Here is a 15514-nt window from a genome sequence, read left to right as displayed (position 1 = left end):
ACAGTTTGGTTATACACTATTCTCAGAATACAGCAAAATGTTTTTAAACATTCACTACTGTTAAGCTTCTGTGCAAATGTTGTGCAATTCAGTGTGAAATGGGATGCTATTATAGAAGCATAAACTGCAAAAAAACAAAAGTTGAATTTCCATATAAAGTGAATTTGCAGGTGTCTGTTATATGGGTGGTATATTAAGTGAATTTGCTTCAGAAGTGATTGATACACAATAAATTTAGAACTCCATAATGTTAGCATAACTGTGATCAAAGTTCTATGGCAGACCTGACACTACAATTTTAATTGGTTGCACATGTTTCTTTTCATAATTTCCGAATGCAGCCATGAGGTAATTCTGCCACTAGACAGTGATGGAAAAAAATAGTTTTAAAAAATGTTTGAAATCAGTTTGAAAAGAAAAATCTATTGTTACGGTTTGTCGAAGATGAGTCTGTGGGATCCTTTTCATTTTACAAAGAATATTGAGAGAATTACAACAGTTTTGTTGTTTTTTTTTTTCCTTTTCACTTTCCAGAATGCAGCTCGTATTGTTCGAGCTCTTTTTGAGATTGCCCTGAGGAAACGCTGGCCTGCCATGACATATCGGCTACTGAACCTCAGCAAAGTCATTGACAAGCGGCTGTGGGGCTGGGTGAGCCCTCTCAGGCAGTTCTCAGTCTTACCACCATCCGTTCTCTCCAAGCTGGAAGAGAAGAATCTCACCATAGACAAGATGAAGGACATGAGAAAAGATGAAATAGGTGAGAAACCAGCAAGGCTGATCTGCTTAAACTATTAGAGAACAATGGGCAAGTAAGAACAAAATCTGAGCCATGCATGAATATTCCCAGTCTGGTCTGGAAGCCGTGTAGCCACATACCACACATTAATATGGTTTGTCCAATAAGAAGGTTTTTTCCAGGCTCCACAGCTTGTAAAATGGCACAGCTCTTAGGATAAGGCCAGCCCATGTCCTTATGTCCTGGCAGTTACAGAACACAGGTGGAAAGGAGATGTCTACTGATAGGCATATACATATATATGTGTATATATACATATTTATGTTGACCTGTGTGCTTCCCTTTCTGCCCACCTTATATAACACACTACTATAAAAGGCAACTGTTTTCTTTTGACAGTTGGCATAATGTGGCCATATTTCTTTAACTATTAACATGAAAAAGAATAAAACCAGTTTATTACATCCAGGTATGCTATCAGTAAATGGCCTTCTTCTGAAAGACTGCATTAATTTTCATTGAACATGGAGAATTCATTGTCACTGGTGTCACGGCAACAAAACCTTAATGAAATTTTTTAAAGGATTTGACAGTCCAATAATGAGAAAATCCACAAGCCTACTGATAGACATAATGACAATTCCAGTAAGTCTGTATAAACTGTTGTGCATAAACTGCCCACTAGCTGGTTGAAGTAGAAAAAAAAAATCACTTGTAATGCATTTCTTTTTCCTTACTGTATTTTTTTGGATGTCATTTGCGCCTGCTATTACCAGCCTGTTGATAAACAAGCTGCCATTTTCTGAAAAATCTAATTTTAGAATAAAAATACCATTCACACTCACTGCTTAGAAGCTGTCACATCTAACTTAATATTTCTTTCATTTGCAGGCATACTGCATTCTTAGATTGGAAAACTTTGTTATGTGCCTAATCTAGGCTGGAAAAAGTTAAATAAATATGTAAAAATTTGCAGAATTAGAGGCTATCTTTTCATTTAATAAGTTAAACCAAAAGACTATGACAAAATTCTAGATGCTTCCTTTAACTGTATTTTGATTTAGTAATGTTAAATGTATTAAAACCATTGCATTTTATTTGAAATGCTAGCATTATAATTTTTTATTCAGAAGTGTTATAGCACTTTTTAATTTACTTCTGTTAATTTTTTGTGTATTGTGATGCCTTTTAGTGCTTGGTGTTCTTTTCCATTAATTGTATTAGCAGGTTTTTTTATTTTGTTGTTGTTTGGTTTTGTGGAGCTGTTTTTAGTTCAGGGGGTTTTTTTTGTGTGTTTTTCTGGTTTTTGGTTTTTGGGTTTTTTTGTGTTTGGTTTTTTTTAACTATTCTTTCCCCCCATACCCTCACTTGAGAAGCAGGAAATTTTGTGTAAAAATACAAAAACCAGTTTTGCTTCCTTCGGTGTATTGGAACCAGCATTAAGAAGATGGAAATGTATCTATATATACCTGCAATTTGTCTGGTTCTGTTTTATATTGACTTAGTTTGAAAGTAATTGAAACAGGGGATTTGACTGTAAAAATAGGTCACTGCTGAGCATACATGATGATAATTCATGTTCTTCAGCCTTTTAAATATCAAAGAAAGTTGATCTGTGTATCTCTGTGAAGTAGTTGCTTGGCATACTTCCTCCTGTCTGGCCTCTCTTTCTGAGGCGTGTGAAGGAAGCCACCATATTTTTATTTCAAATTCCAAGCTGTGTTGAAATGAGGAAAGGCACAACTTCCAGGTACTGCCTTTTTTTCTTACCCCACAGGGCTAGTTTCAGTCTTAGTGTTTCTTGCTTTTTAAATTTTATGGAGACCTTGGAGATAGAGTAACAAAGACAGGAGCTAGCTGGCTAACTCAGCCCATGGCTTAGGGGGAGATGAAAGCATCAGATGGGTGGAGAGCACGTTGTGTGCACAGATCCTGGATTCCAGGGTACCATGAATTGATCAACACCAATCTATGAGCTATTGCAATGTAACCACGGAGTTTCCAGAAAGCCAGGAAATAACTGTGTTAGCTGAAATCAGCAGTCCCTTTTTTTTCAGAATGCAGATGACAAACATTTTAGAATAAGCAAGTTCTTTTTTTTTTTAAGATATGCCTATTTTCTTAGTCAGCCTTTGTTCAGAGGGTTTTAATATTTCTTTAAATGCCATTGATGGTTTCTCATAATATGACTACTAAAACGAAAAAAGAGAGGGCTTAGGGGGATAGAGTTTTATCATATTTTGTAGAAGCTGGGAGAGGAACCTTATTTTCCTCTAGCACATAAATGCAAAAGAACCTCAGTGTTGCCTGTACAAACACAGTTCACCCCACACATTTAGATAAAGAAGGTGATTTTTACCATGAAAAGTATACTTGCCTACATAGTTTTTTTTGAGTCATGTCTTTGAATATTTTTCATCTGCCTTTATTTAACATGATTTCTGAAGTTTAACCTCTAATTGCAAAAGCTAGTTCCTGTGCAAGAATGCTGTAACACTGCATGTCTCATCCAAGTGTACCAACATAAGTGGTTTGGTTTTTAATCACCCACTTGTTGGAGGTGCAATTGTTTTACCAACTCCAAATTAAAATTATTAAATATGTATTAAAACTTTTGATTAGGGGTTTGATTCTTAAGCAAGGTCACCATTCATTACTTCAGAGTATAAACACCTATGTGAGACAAATCTATCTGCCAATTTGTTAAATACGAAAAACTGAAAAGAGAAAGTCAGTATCAGTTTTAAAAATAGCATTTTCAAGATGCTATGCTCATAAATGTCTTGTAATTGCAAGAAAAGGTTTGTATCACCTTCTCACTTTGCACATAATGCAAATAATATGACTTTTAAAATTTTTTTTAATGTTTTTTTAAATGGGTAAGTATGCACAGAACCACATAACAATACCGGAAAATATCAGTAGTGATTGGTAAGGTGGATTTTAACAGGGAGTATTTATGACCATCACAATTAAAATCTAAAGTATGCTCCATGTAATCACATTAACAATTTCAGTGAAAATGTAATAAATGAGCCAGAAGGTGGAATAATTTCAGTAAAAAAAGAAGTTACTGCTACATACTTTGTTTTATATTCAAAAAGAAAAGCAAGGGAAGAGAGATTTGAGCTGTAAAATACAAGTAGGACATTTTCTTAAATAAATAGAATCACTTTATTGCCCTAGTTACCATGATTACAATAGAAAATAAAAAAACATCGCAACATTTAATTTTTCCTTTGTCTCATTTACACACTGGTATATTCTCACAGATCAGAGCTGCTGTGAAATGTCTACTTATGTGAATTTTTAACTTACTAAATACCTTTGTTCAGTTTTATAAAAAGCATTTTGTCTGCTTTGAACCACTACACAGAAATTATAAAAGTTTGAATTAAGTAAAAAGTTGGTATTCATGCTCTGAAAAAAAACTATATGGCTTGGTAAGAGCCTGGTCTAAAAGTAAGTGAAGGAGAGGGAATTAGCTTGACATAATATTTTCAGTGTGAATTCTTAATAGTTATTTTAACCCCTTAGTTATGGCCAACAAGGGGGTTAATGCTGATTTTTCAAGGCTCTAAATTGCTAATTCAAGTTAAGTATTACAAAATATTCAGACATGCCAGGTCAAGAGAGTCAGACATTTACGTACCCAGGAGCAAAACAAGCAAGCAATAATACTTCTCTCTAAAAGCCTATTTGAAAGTCAGAGTTGTATGCTTTTTCCTGGAAATGCAAATTCGTTACACCTCATGTTTTCTTGGCAGGTCATATGCTGCATCATGTGAAAATTGGGTTAAAGGTAAAACAGTGTGTCCATCAAATACCCTCCATCATAATGGAAGCAACGATCCAGCCAATCACCCGCACTGTGCTCCGAGTTCGGCTGAACATCGCTCCTGACTTCACGTGGAATGACCAGGTAAAAACAGAGGGAGGGGGAGGCAAGAGGACAAGCATTAGTTTAGCTTCAGTAAAGGAGATGATCACTGGAAGTCCACGGCTGTTTGGACTTTTTAAAGAAATGCATTTATTTTCGCTAAAAAGCAAATTTGATAGTAGGAATGGGATGTTTTTTATGACTTTTGTTCAAGAAAGCGGGCAAAGATCATATTTTCATTTCTGTTAAGAAAAAAATCTTAAAACTTAAAATCTTCTGTAAGATAATACGTTGAAGCAAATGCGTAATACTGAATATTTACAGTTGTCACAGATTAGAGTTATGTGCCCAGAAAGGAGAAGCAAGAGAAAGGGAGATATGAATGGCTCTCTGAACTATGAATGAATGTCAAACACAGAAAAGCTTTGAAATGCAGTTCATGTATGCCAGGTTCTCCTGTTCCTCCTGGCTTCACAAATATACATTCATAATATCAGTGCCTTTTTCTGCTGGGACTTGGCTGAACAAAAAAAAACCTGATATATGTTTGGAATTATGTTCATCTGTATTTTATAGTGCAAATTTATATGAAAGGAGTTGTACCAGTTTCACATTTAGCTATACACATGTCCTTTGATTCAGAATCTGTTCATTAGAAATACATTTAAGATAAATCTAAATGAAACATAAATGTCCACATGGGGGCATTGTATTGTTGCTGTTACTTCTGAAACTTTCTACAGGAAAAAAAGATACTTCCATGGGCAAACATAATTTTCTTCTTTTAGACTTATGACATTTATGCTCAAGATAAATTATTTTGAAATGTGGATATTAAGTATCTGTTCTTTTATTAAAAATTAGTTTTAAAATCCCTTAGATTACAATTTTTACCTTAATCATAATTAATTGAGAGTTTTATTCCATAAATATTTAAATTACTTTAGAATTTATTTTCCCTGATGAAAGGTTATTTAATTTCTTGTGGAAGTTTCATTGAGTTACCTTATAAATGGGATATTAGCAATCAAAATATAGAGTTTGAGCAATCCAAATATAGAAAGTTTGATTTTGCTTGCCACCTAGATTTATTGAAGAAATATTTGAATGGATTCCTAACATGAATTATAGCATGGTTTTTTTTTTTGCCTTATTTATCTGCAATACTTCAGAAGGAAAATAAAGCATTACTTTTTAGGATTGAAATAAGTTTTTATTGTCCAGTTCATCTTCTTTACCTGTAATCTGCTAAAGACAAAAAAAAAATACTGTTCTTCATATTAAACTTTATCTTAACACAATATAATTTCTCAATCCATTGTTAGGTTTTTCTAAAAAAACTAGGTTCTATATCTTTACAGGTTGAAAAGGGGTCCACACAAAATTATACTGTTGTTTTGCTTCTGAACTTCTAAATTTAGAGCAAAAGTTTATTTATAGTCCTTAGTCTATTTTCTGCCATGACACCTTTACACGGTTTTTCTGATGATTGCTTTGGAAACTTTATGATTGTTTTATCAGTTAAATTTATGGAGATATTTTTATGTGAATTTGTTTATTGTTAATCATAAAAACTTGGAAATTTTTTTTTATTTCTGTAATGTGGTGTTGATTTTCCTGTTACTTCAGTAAATGAAGCTTCTATCATAGTAAATAACTAAAGCTGTTGAATTTGAATAGTCTCTGAAAATGAATAGCTGTCTCAAATTCAAGCATACACACTCTGAAACTGCTTCTCTATCATCACATTATTTTAACGAGCCTCTCAGAAGATGGCTATAGAAACGTACCAGTATACCTCTATTTGGTACAAAAGTGAGTTGCTAAAAAATCCCATCTAAAGAATTGCAGTAATCAAATAAAACCTGTTATGAAAACTTTAAATACCATACTTAGCTGAAACACCCTGGTTGGCTAACATTTCATGTATTTAAGATTGTTCCTTTACCTGGATAATTTATTCTATAATGATCTCATCACAAACTTTGAGCTTGACGTTACAAGAGAAAGAGATGTTTTTGTGAGATATGACATCAACTTGATCTTTAGTTTTCAGTACAGGGAGCCCTTAAGTTCAGTAAAAGCATGTGAGCCAAATCCCAGATTTTTATTCTATTGTTAGAAGCAAAGGACTATAAACATACCCAGACAAAGCAATTAAGCCTTAATGCATCCAGGAGGAGTCCAGCAGAAATGCAGAATAATGCAAGTAGTATTACTTAGCTGAGTCATATATCAGACGTGTAGTTTTAGGGTGATGGTTGCCCAAAATACAGGTATGTGCCAGTTCTTAAGAGCTCCCCAGAGTCCTTGAGAATCATTACTGGAGAAGATGTTGCATTTCCTGTTCCTAGATTGTCCTGCTTACCCCATGCAGTTTTTTCATGGGACTTTCCAAAATTAGGTTACTATTACAGTTAATAATAAAATGTCTGAGCTTTGAACTTAATTGCCTTCCTTAGTTCTTCTTATCTCTCTTAAATGCTCCTAAACCCAGATGAAATAATAGTCTCACTGTCACTTTTCAAGATGTCACCTGCATGTGATTTCAATTTCACAGCTTCAGTTCCAAATGAAGCTGCAAGTGAAATTCAAATGTAATAAAAATCAATGACTGCCCATCTATTTTGTCTGTTGTGCAACTGTGATTGCACACAGAAGAGAAAGAAAAGCACCTTAGTTTTATTCTTTGTGCATAGTTTTGTCTTCACAAACTAGTACAGACTGTTTTCTGACACACAGTAATGAATTATGCTGAAAATAATGTGTACCATGTGAATCAATACCAGATTCCTGGAGCATTAAAATTGCCATTAGAAGCAACTATGCACTTTGACTTTTTTTCTATTAACTTTAGGAAAAATTCCAACTTTTTTTTCATCTCCTGGTTTTGCAGCTTATCACAGTCCTCATCAGAAACACCAGAAATCTGCATTCATTTATTAGTATGTCATCCATAGTCCTTTACTGTGCATTTTACTTATTTTCTTAGATATTTAAGTAAAATTCGTGTACATTGGCAAAGGTTATTTATTCTGACAAAGAAACAAAAAAAATCATATTTTTTTTAGCATCATACCTAGCTATGATTTCTGGCATTGCTGGCATTGCAAAGTAAGGTACACAGCAAAGCAAACAAAAGTCTAGGTTTAAAAAGACATGTTGCCAGATGGCAGGGAAATCATCAAGTGACGGCTCTATTTATGTTCTTCTCACTTCACCTGTAACAATGGCTACATCTGCAGCCTTCTGAATGCACTTGTTGTATCTTTCTAGAGGAGGGGGGGTGAGAGAGAGGAGAGCAATATCACAATTCAGTGTCTAGTTTTTTCCTGAGAGAATGTTTGTGACTGAAAAATGAGCAGACAGCTGCAAATGACAATCTTCTATACAGAACCTAAAGGCAAAAGTACAGGGAGGAAAAAAGAGAACATGTTCCTTCCTAGGAGCCTAGAGGGAACCCTTGGGATTAAGTGAATTTATAAACAGCTGAGGCACTACCTTCAGTTGCATTTGTATCATGTCCATTTATATTATATGTACCTTAAGCAAACCCTAATTGAAGCATAATCATTAGGCAGACTCATCTGATTAAAAATGTTATTTTTCTGTGACCTCTGATTTCTGTACTTCTGTATTCCTTTATGAGCTTATGTCATTCAGAAATACATCCACTATTTCTAGCCAACCTAGAGAATCTTATTGGAACTAAAACAAAGCTATCTTTTCTACTCATAAAGGTACATGGCAGTGTTGGAGAGCCCTGGTGGATTTGGGTAGAAGACCCTACTAATGATCACATTTATCATTCAGAGTACTTCATCATTCAAAAGAAACAGGTAATGGACTTCATTCAGAATCTCACAGCAAGACAAAAACAAAGTTAGTTGGATGTGGATTTGTCAAGTTAAACAGCGTTTTGGCCTAAGCAGATTTTCAAATCAGCAGTGCAGCTTTCAAATTCAGATGCACCTGATCAGCTTGGACTTCCACAACAATGATTTCTAAGTTCAAATGTCCCTTTTTCTCTTCCTCCTTTGCTGGGACATTTTTTTTCAGGTGATGCAGAAAGGCTGTAATGGTTTTGTCTGTTAAAGAACAAGATGAAGAGCCAGCCTTATTTTTATCTTTGGAAGACTATGGAAAAAAAAATTCATTCCAGGCAGTAAAATATTTTATGAAGATGTAAATATTTGCACACATACTTTATTTTTTTGTGTTAGCAATGCTTATGGAAGAGAGGCAAACTATGGTTTTTCAAGTTACTGATTTTTCTGTGCAAGTAATTATTCTGTACATGTTTGCACTAGGTCATTACTAAAGAACCTCAGCTGCTGGTGTTCACAATCCCAATTTTTGAACCTCTTCCTTCTCAATATTACATTCGAGCTGTGTCCGATAGATGGTTAGGAGCAGAGGCTGTATGTATCATAAATTTTCAACATTTGATTCTTCCAGAGAGACATCCACCCCACACAGGTAACTTCAAATTTGATCATTTTGCTTTAATTGATATTGCTTATATTGAGTTTTTTTTATGGTAGTGCAATAAGACTCTTACTTCTGCTTCACTGGAGAAAGAATTACGGAATTTCACTTTGTGATATTTCTTCTTCAGCTTTCTAAGCTTTTCAATTCCTGAACAAAATGCAGGAATTTTAGTTTCATCTCAGTATAATACTAGCCTTTTAGTTACTCTCTATAAACCATAAGAAAACTGAACCTGTTTTGCTGTTAAAACTAAGCAAATCTCTATGTTACAGTATGTCTTAGCTTAGTGCTTGCAAGCATTACATTTCTTCTGGACTGGCTAAAAATAATCTTAGACTGTCTAATAAATGGCATTCTGCAAAGAACAAACAATGAAAATTTTGAAAATATGAAACGTCTTCCTATTTTTGCTGAGATATGTTTATCATAGCAAGTACTGTTACAGCACTGAACATCACATTTCGTCTCATCAAGTTGTGGCCCTCCCCCTCATTTTTTAACACTTGGCACAGAAGCATATGTTTGTGTTTTGCTTCTTTTTTTCTGGGTACATAAATTGCTTTATACATTCATTGGGCCTGATGTCATTGCAAAACCTTTCCTCTGTAATTACATTTGGCTCATCTAGCAGTCTGCTGAGTGCCTTCAGAAATGCAAAGTTCTCATACGGTGTTGTCCTTTGGCGTGCATAAATTCACATGTGTTTGTGAAGTGTTTAGCTATTGTTATACTGTACCTACGCTGTCTGGAAAAGCATGTGTAACCTTTTTATCTAATTGACTGATCACTGACTACTATTCAGAAGAAACAGAAAGATATTTACACATCACCAGTTATGGAGATTCCAGGATTTATGGTAATTGATTTCAATTCCCATCTGGTTCCCACTCAACAACAAAGTACATAGAGGCTCTGCTAGGCAAAAAAACCCTTCTTTCTCCTCAACAGAGCCCAAGAAATCACTGTTTCAGTGGGAATGATAAAACAGCCATAAGGTATCAGTGCAAAGCATGTGAAGAATATTAGGCATCTTTGCATCAGTAGATTTTATGACTCCCATTTCATACCTTAATGTGAAGCACCCTGAAAAGACAAGGAGACCTCCAGCCACAAAAAAAAAAAACCAAACCCAAACTTCAAAGCAAGCATCTGCATAGCAGAATCACTGCAGTCTCCTTAATTTGGTAGGATTCCAAATCCAATCTGGTTATATATATCATCTTCCAAATTCCACAATCTCTAATTCTTTGGATAGCAGATGCCCTCAAGATATATTGAGAATCATATATTGAAAAGCTGTTTGTTTATTTATTAAGATTATGTCTTTAATTATACATTTAAAGGATAAGTTGCAAAATTTAGCTGAACTCATCTGATTTGTATTACTCCATTGACTTGGAAACTCCAAAGAATCCTTCCTTCTTAAATAGATTTTTTCCCTTGAACTTGAAATACTCCACATTCTGTTATCATAAGAAGCTGGACATGCATATGATCTAATACAGTGAGTTTAGAACTTACTACAAGTGGATAAAAGGAAAGCAGGTATAAGAAAAAGATTAATACGCAAATAGCTGGTTCACAGCTATCAGAGTACTTTAAAAATTACTTGCAGAGGTATTTCAGAGCTATAAAACAACTTTTCATTTTTCTTCATCAAAGTGAACAATTACCCAAATGTGTATTCTCTGTCATATGAGGTACTGAGTAAAACATTTTTTAATGTAAACTGTTTTTCACTGAATTACTGGTTAAATTACTGTTTTTTCACTTAATTACTGGATAACAGGCTTTGTCATGTCATGGCACCTCTTGTCATGGCCTTACAATTATTCTGTGGTTTTAGAGCTTCTGGATCTTCAGCCTTTGCCTATCACAGCCTTGGGACATCCTGAGTATGAAGTCCTGTACAAATTCTCACACTTCAACCCTATTCAGACACAGATATTCCATACCCTCTATCACACAGACTGCAATGTTCTTCTTGGAGCTCCTACAGGTTCTGGAAAAACGGTTGCAGCTGAATTAGCCATCTTTAGAGTTTTTAACAAGTATCCCACATCAAAGGTTAGTAAAACAGGTTTACTGGAATCATTTTGTTATGAGCATTTTTTCAATAATAAAAAAGTCTAGAAGAAGACCATGGGGAACTGAATTTTACTTTCTCCAATTTATTTGTGTGTGGATACAAAATGGTAGTCCATTATGCACATTATGCTTTTATTTTAACTACTTATTTTAATCAGTTGACAGCTAGAGTAAAATCTGCAAAAATGACATGCAGGCATGCTGCATTTCCTTTTCTTCCATACTTAACAGCATTTCCTGCTTTAATCTCCTTCTACTAGCATTGCTACTCTTTTATAGCTATTAGTTCCGTTCTATGTGAATACAACTAGCCCAGTCTCTCTATTATTTAAACAAATAAGTTGCAATTACTACCAGCCAATTTTCTGTTCCACCTTCCCCCTCTGTTTTAAATTGCCTAAAAGCTGAACAACTCACCTTTTGGAGTTTTGTTTTCAAGGTGAATATATATCTGCTTCTCAACTTAGCCATATTGTCTTAAGTAACCACATTTAACTCTAAAGTCATTTAAAAATCTTTGTATCTGACTGGGAGATTTAAAAAAAGTATAACCTTTCTATTAACAGAAATTCTGTACATAAATTACTTAGTCATCTTTGAATTTAAATACCTTCATGTAATTTCTTAGCCCAAGTGAGGTAAACAAGTCACTCATACACTTTCAACTTATCTGTGAGACATAAAAAATAGCCAGCTCTCAAAGGAATGTATATTTTAGGTTTTAATAAAGCTGGAAGCCTGGCTATGTATTTCAAAGAATGCATGTGAGCTCTTCATGTAGCAGTTTCTTCATGTTCAAGAGCTGTAATTTTTAACCATTAATCTATAAGTAAATATGTTTTGTACATGTAAGCATATTCCCCTCTGCACTGCAGACTTCTTTGAGAAAAATATTGTGACATTTTGCTTAAGATAATCAGCTTTTTTATTTAATTGGTAATGTTTTAATAATTCAGTGACATATCTAGAAATTGGGTAAGCTGTTGCTTGCTAGAAATTCAGATTATTTCTGTTCCAGAATGTTAATGTGCAGATTTTATAGTCATGGCAAAAAAACACATTGTTTCCATAAGTGGATGTTGATTTTAAAAGGTATGGTAAATACTTCAATTTCAAGAAATTATTCATTATCTGAATATTCTTAATTGCTCAGGAAAAAAAAACATTATTTTCAGGCATTATGTCTATTTTAAATATAATCCTGTTGTAGGTCATTTCAGGAACTCAGAACTTACTTATTTTATGGATTATGAGTATGTTCAAATCTCACAAATGCCATGTGTTGTAGGTACATTTTAATAAAGTTGTCTTATTTTACTTCTAGTTTTGTACCTTTTCTTTTGCAGGCAGTATATATTGCACCTTTAAAAGCACTCGTCCGTGAGAGGATTGAGGACTGGAAAGTTAGGATTGAAGAAAAGCTTGGTAAAAAGTATGTTTCTCCTTACCTAATCAGAGAAGTGAGAAACAAAAGAGCAGCTCATCAAGTATGAGTAAAATCTCAAAATACTTACAAGTATTTCAAAAAGTGTTTTGGTTTTATACTGTTCTTCAAATTTCTAGTACTTGAATAGTTCTATCAATAGTCACTGATAGATCAAAACTGAGATCAAAAGTGATAGATCAAAAGTGACAGATCAAAATCAAAATTAAGAAAGGGATACACTGTGATACCCAGCTATTTTCCTTCTCCTTCCCTGCCAGTATAAAAAATACAAAGCTCAGATTTCACTCCACAATATCCTTGGAAATTGAAAATGTAAGTCAAACTAAGCTGTCCTTAGAAACCTCAGCTGTAAGGAACACACAGGACTTGCATGAACTGTTAATATTAGTCATACTATGTCCTTCATATATAAATTAATATAATTTTATTCCTTGGTAGCAATTTCTTGCTCATCTTGTCAAATGTTGGAGTTCAGCCATTACTTTATGATCTATAAGGTATATCAGTCATGTTGATGCTTTCCAAAATTTTAGTGTCCTGAATTAAAATTTTTATGCATAGGATGCATTATTTAGGGCCTTCACCTTCTCCAAATATAGTCTTTTTCCTAAATTAAGCTCAAAGCACACCACAAGAGAAAGAGATGCTGCTCTGTATCCATGAAATTATCAGTAATATTCCTGTTGTTATCACAGAAATGAGATAAAATATTTTATGGTTCTATTTCTTTTTTTTGAAATTTACAATTACTTGTGACTGTAATCTTTAACAGAATATACACATTACTTTGAGGAATTTTTGTTTGATGTTCAGCTGGATTTAGAATGTGTCAATGAAATGTCTAAAACCCATTATAATGGATCCATCTAAAATGATGAGTCATTGCAAATGCTGCAAACAATTGGAAAAAAATCTGCTAATCTTCTTCAAAAAGTAATCTGAGGCTAATCTCTGCACCTTCACCAACAAATGCAATACACACTGCAGTTTAGCCTCATTATTCAAACCAGAGATCTATGCAGAACAGCAGGCAGCAACTTGGTAGCCTCCATGAAAGCTTTCATCCTGTCTGTGACAGGATGTTATGGTTCACATTACATCATACTAGTATCATGTTATCTTCATTTTGAAGAACTAACTGTTGGTTGGGACTCATATTCTTCCTCTTCTTTTTATATGGTTTTGCTAAGGAATGGTATTTGATATTTATATGGTATTTACTAGGAAAACAAAGAGACTGGTTTATTTACTTAAAACAAATTTGAAAATTCTGTTAAATGTATTTGACAAGGTGGAAAATTACTTTTCTTAATTTTGTTTCTTTCCTCTTTTAAGAATTTAAGTGAAATATTTTAGCATTAAGATGTTTTAAAGGTTTGTAAAGCCAAGCCACTGTCCTTCTTGATTACAGGGTTGTAGAATTGACAGGAGATGTGACTCCTGATATGAGAGCTATTGCTCAAGCTGACCTTATTGTTACTACCCCAGAGAAGTGGGATGGTGTCAGCAGAAGCTGGCAGAACAGAAGCTATGTTCAGAAAGTTGCCATTCTCATCATTGATGAGATCCATCTTCTAGGTGAGCATGTTTCACTGCTTTTGATCAGAATCATTGCTGAATTTTAAGAAGTGTGCTGGTACTTATGATGTGAATATCCTTCTTGACATCTGAACCTTTCCTTTTCCTCTGGTTTTCCATTTACTTTTCATTTACTAGGGGATGAGAGAGGCCCAGTATTGGAAGTCATTGTGTCTCGAACAAACTTTATCTCATCTCACACTGAGAAGCCAGTAAGAGTGGTTGGTTTATCCACAGCTTTAGCAAATGCCAGAGACCTTGCTGACTGGCTAAACATTAATCAGGTATGAAAAAAGTTTACAAAAATGGATATGTATTTGTCATGCAGAAAAACAAAATAGCAATTGGTGAGATAATTGAAGGTTAAACTTGAAAAAAATCTTCTCTTGTAGATGGGTCTGTTCAACTTCCGACCATCGGTGCGCCCAGTTCCACTGGAGGTGCACATCCAGGGCTTCCCTGGCCAGCATTACTGTCCTCGCATGGCCAGCATGAACAAACCTGCTTTTCAGGGTAAGCAGCAAGCTCCTAGGCCTTTTCCTTCTTTCTCTAAAAGGAAAAGGGACTTTACACAGTTCATTTGTAGCACATTTGCAACATGTGTTACTGTATGTACTCTTGGCGTGTATTGGGAGAATCTGCTCTGCTAATGGCCCAAAGCTATTTGTCTGAAACATAAAGTGTGCTGCAAATGCAACATGTAACACAGGAATGTAATGTATTTAAAACAGAAGAATAAAATTAGTGTTAGTGAAGGGGAAATAAAATATGTTTTCTCTTAGTGTTTGACACCAGAAAGAAATATTCGTGTAAAAATATTGGAAATTTAGAAAGCAATAAAACCATTCATATTATTAATCTGCTGAGGTATTTTCATATGGACCACTGCATGTTAGCATTAAAAAAATTGTGAACAGAAGTTGCAAGTCAGGCTAACCTCCTATAATTCTAGTTTCAAAGCAATAACCATAAAATTCAAAATTTGTAGTGCATCCAGATATGCTTCTGTTTCCAATTTTTTATTCTTAACCAAGCTGGCAAGCAGTATAGATTTAAGAAAAGCTCTCTTGTATTTTATTTGAACATGTTTTGTTTTGGTTACATAAGGAATATTTATTATATCAATTAAAAATAACCTCCAGTATAAATTTTGTGGTGTGAACTGCTGTTGACTGTGAGGTGACATTTGTGAGGGGACTTTTTAGCTGCTTTAATTAGCCTTATGACAGAAGCAAAGTATTGATTGTGGACTAGAGACCAATCTTGACAGCTCGGATTATTTACACCTCCA

General features: G+C 34.3%; 1 protein-coding gene across 2 annotated transcripts in view; it reads left to right on the top strand.

Annotated features, from left to right (window-relative positions):
- ASCC3 (activating signal cointegrator 1 complex subunit 3) overlaps positions 1–15514 on the top strand; it is a 249556-nt gene that overhangs the window by 166282 nt on the left and 67760 nt on the right. For both annotated transcript variants that reach the window (XM_068184147.1, XM_068184148.1), the window contains exons 21-29: positions 535–760; positions 4507–4661; positions 8360–8458; positions 8930–9098; positions 10957–11177; positions 12545–12630; positions 14057–14223; positions 14362–14507; positions 14616–14736. In XM_068184147.1, the coding sequence (XP_068040248.1) occupies positions 535–760; positions 4507–4661; positions 8360–8458; positions 8930–9098; positions 10957–11177; positions 12545–12630; positions 14057–14223; positions 14362–14507; positions 14616–14736 (1390 nt within the window). The remainder of the gene's footprint in view (positions 1–534; positions 761–4506; positions 4662–8359; positions 8459–8929; positions 9099–10956; positions 11178–12544; positions 12631–14056; positions 14224–14361; positions 14508–14615; positions 14737–15514) is intronic.

Source organism: Anomalospiza imberbis, chromosome 3 (assembly GCF_031753505.1).
Source record: "Anomalospiza imberbis isolate Cuckoo-Finch-1a 21T00152 chromosome 3, ASM3175350v1, whole genome shotgun sequence".
NCBI lineage: Eukaryota > Metazoa > Chordata > Aves > Passeriformes > Viduidae > Anomalospiza > Anomalospiza imberbis.
Note: the sequence above shows the minus strand (reverse complement) of the source record. Positions and strands in the feature narration are given on the sequence as shown.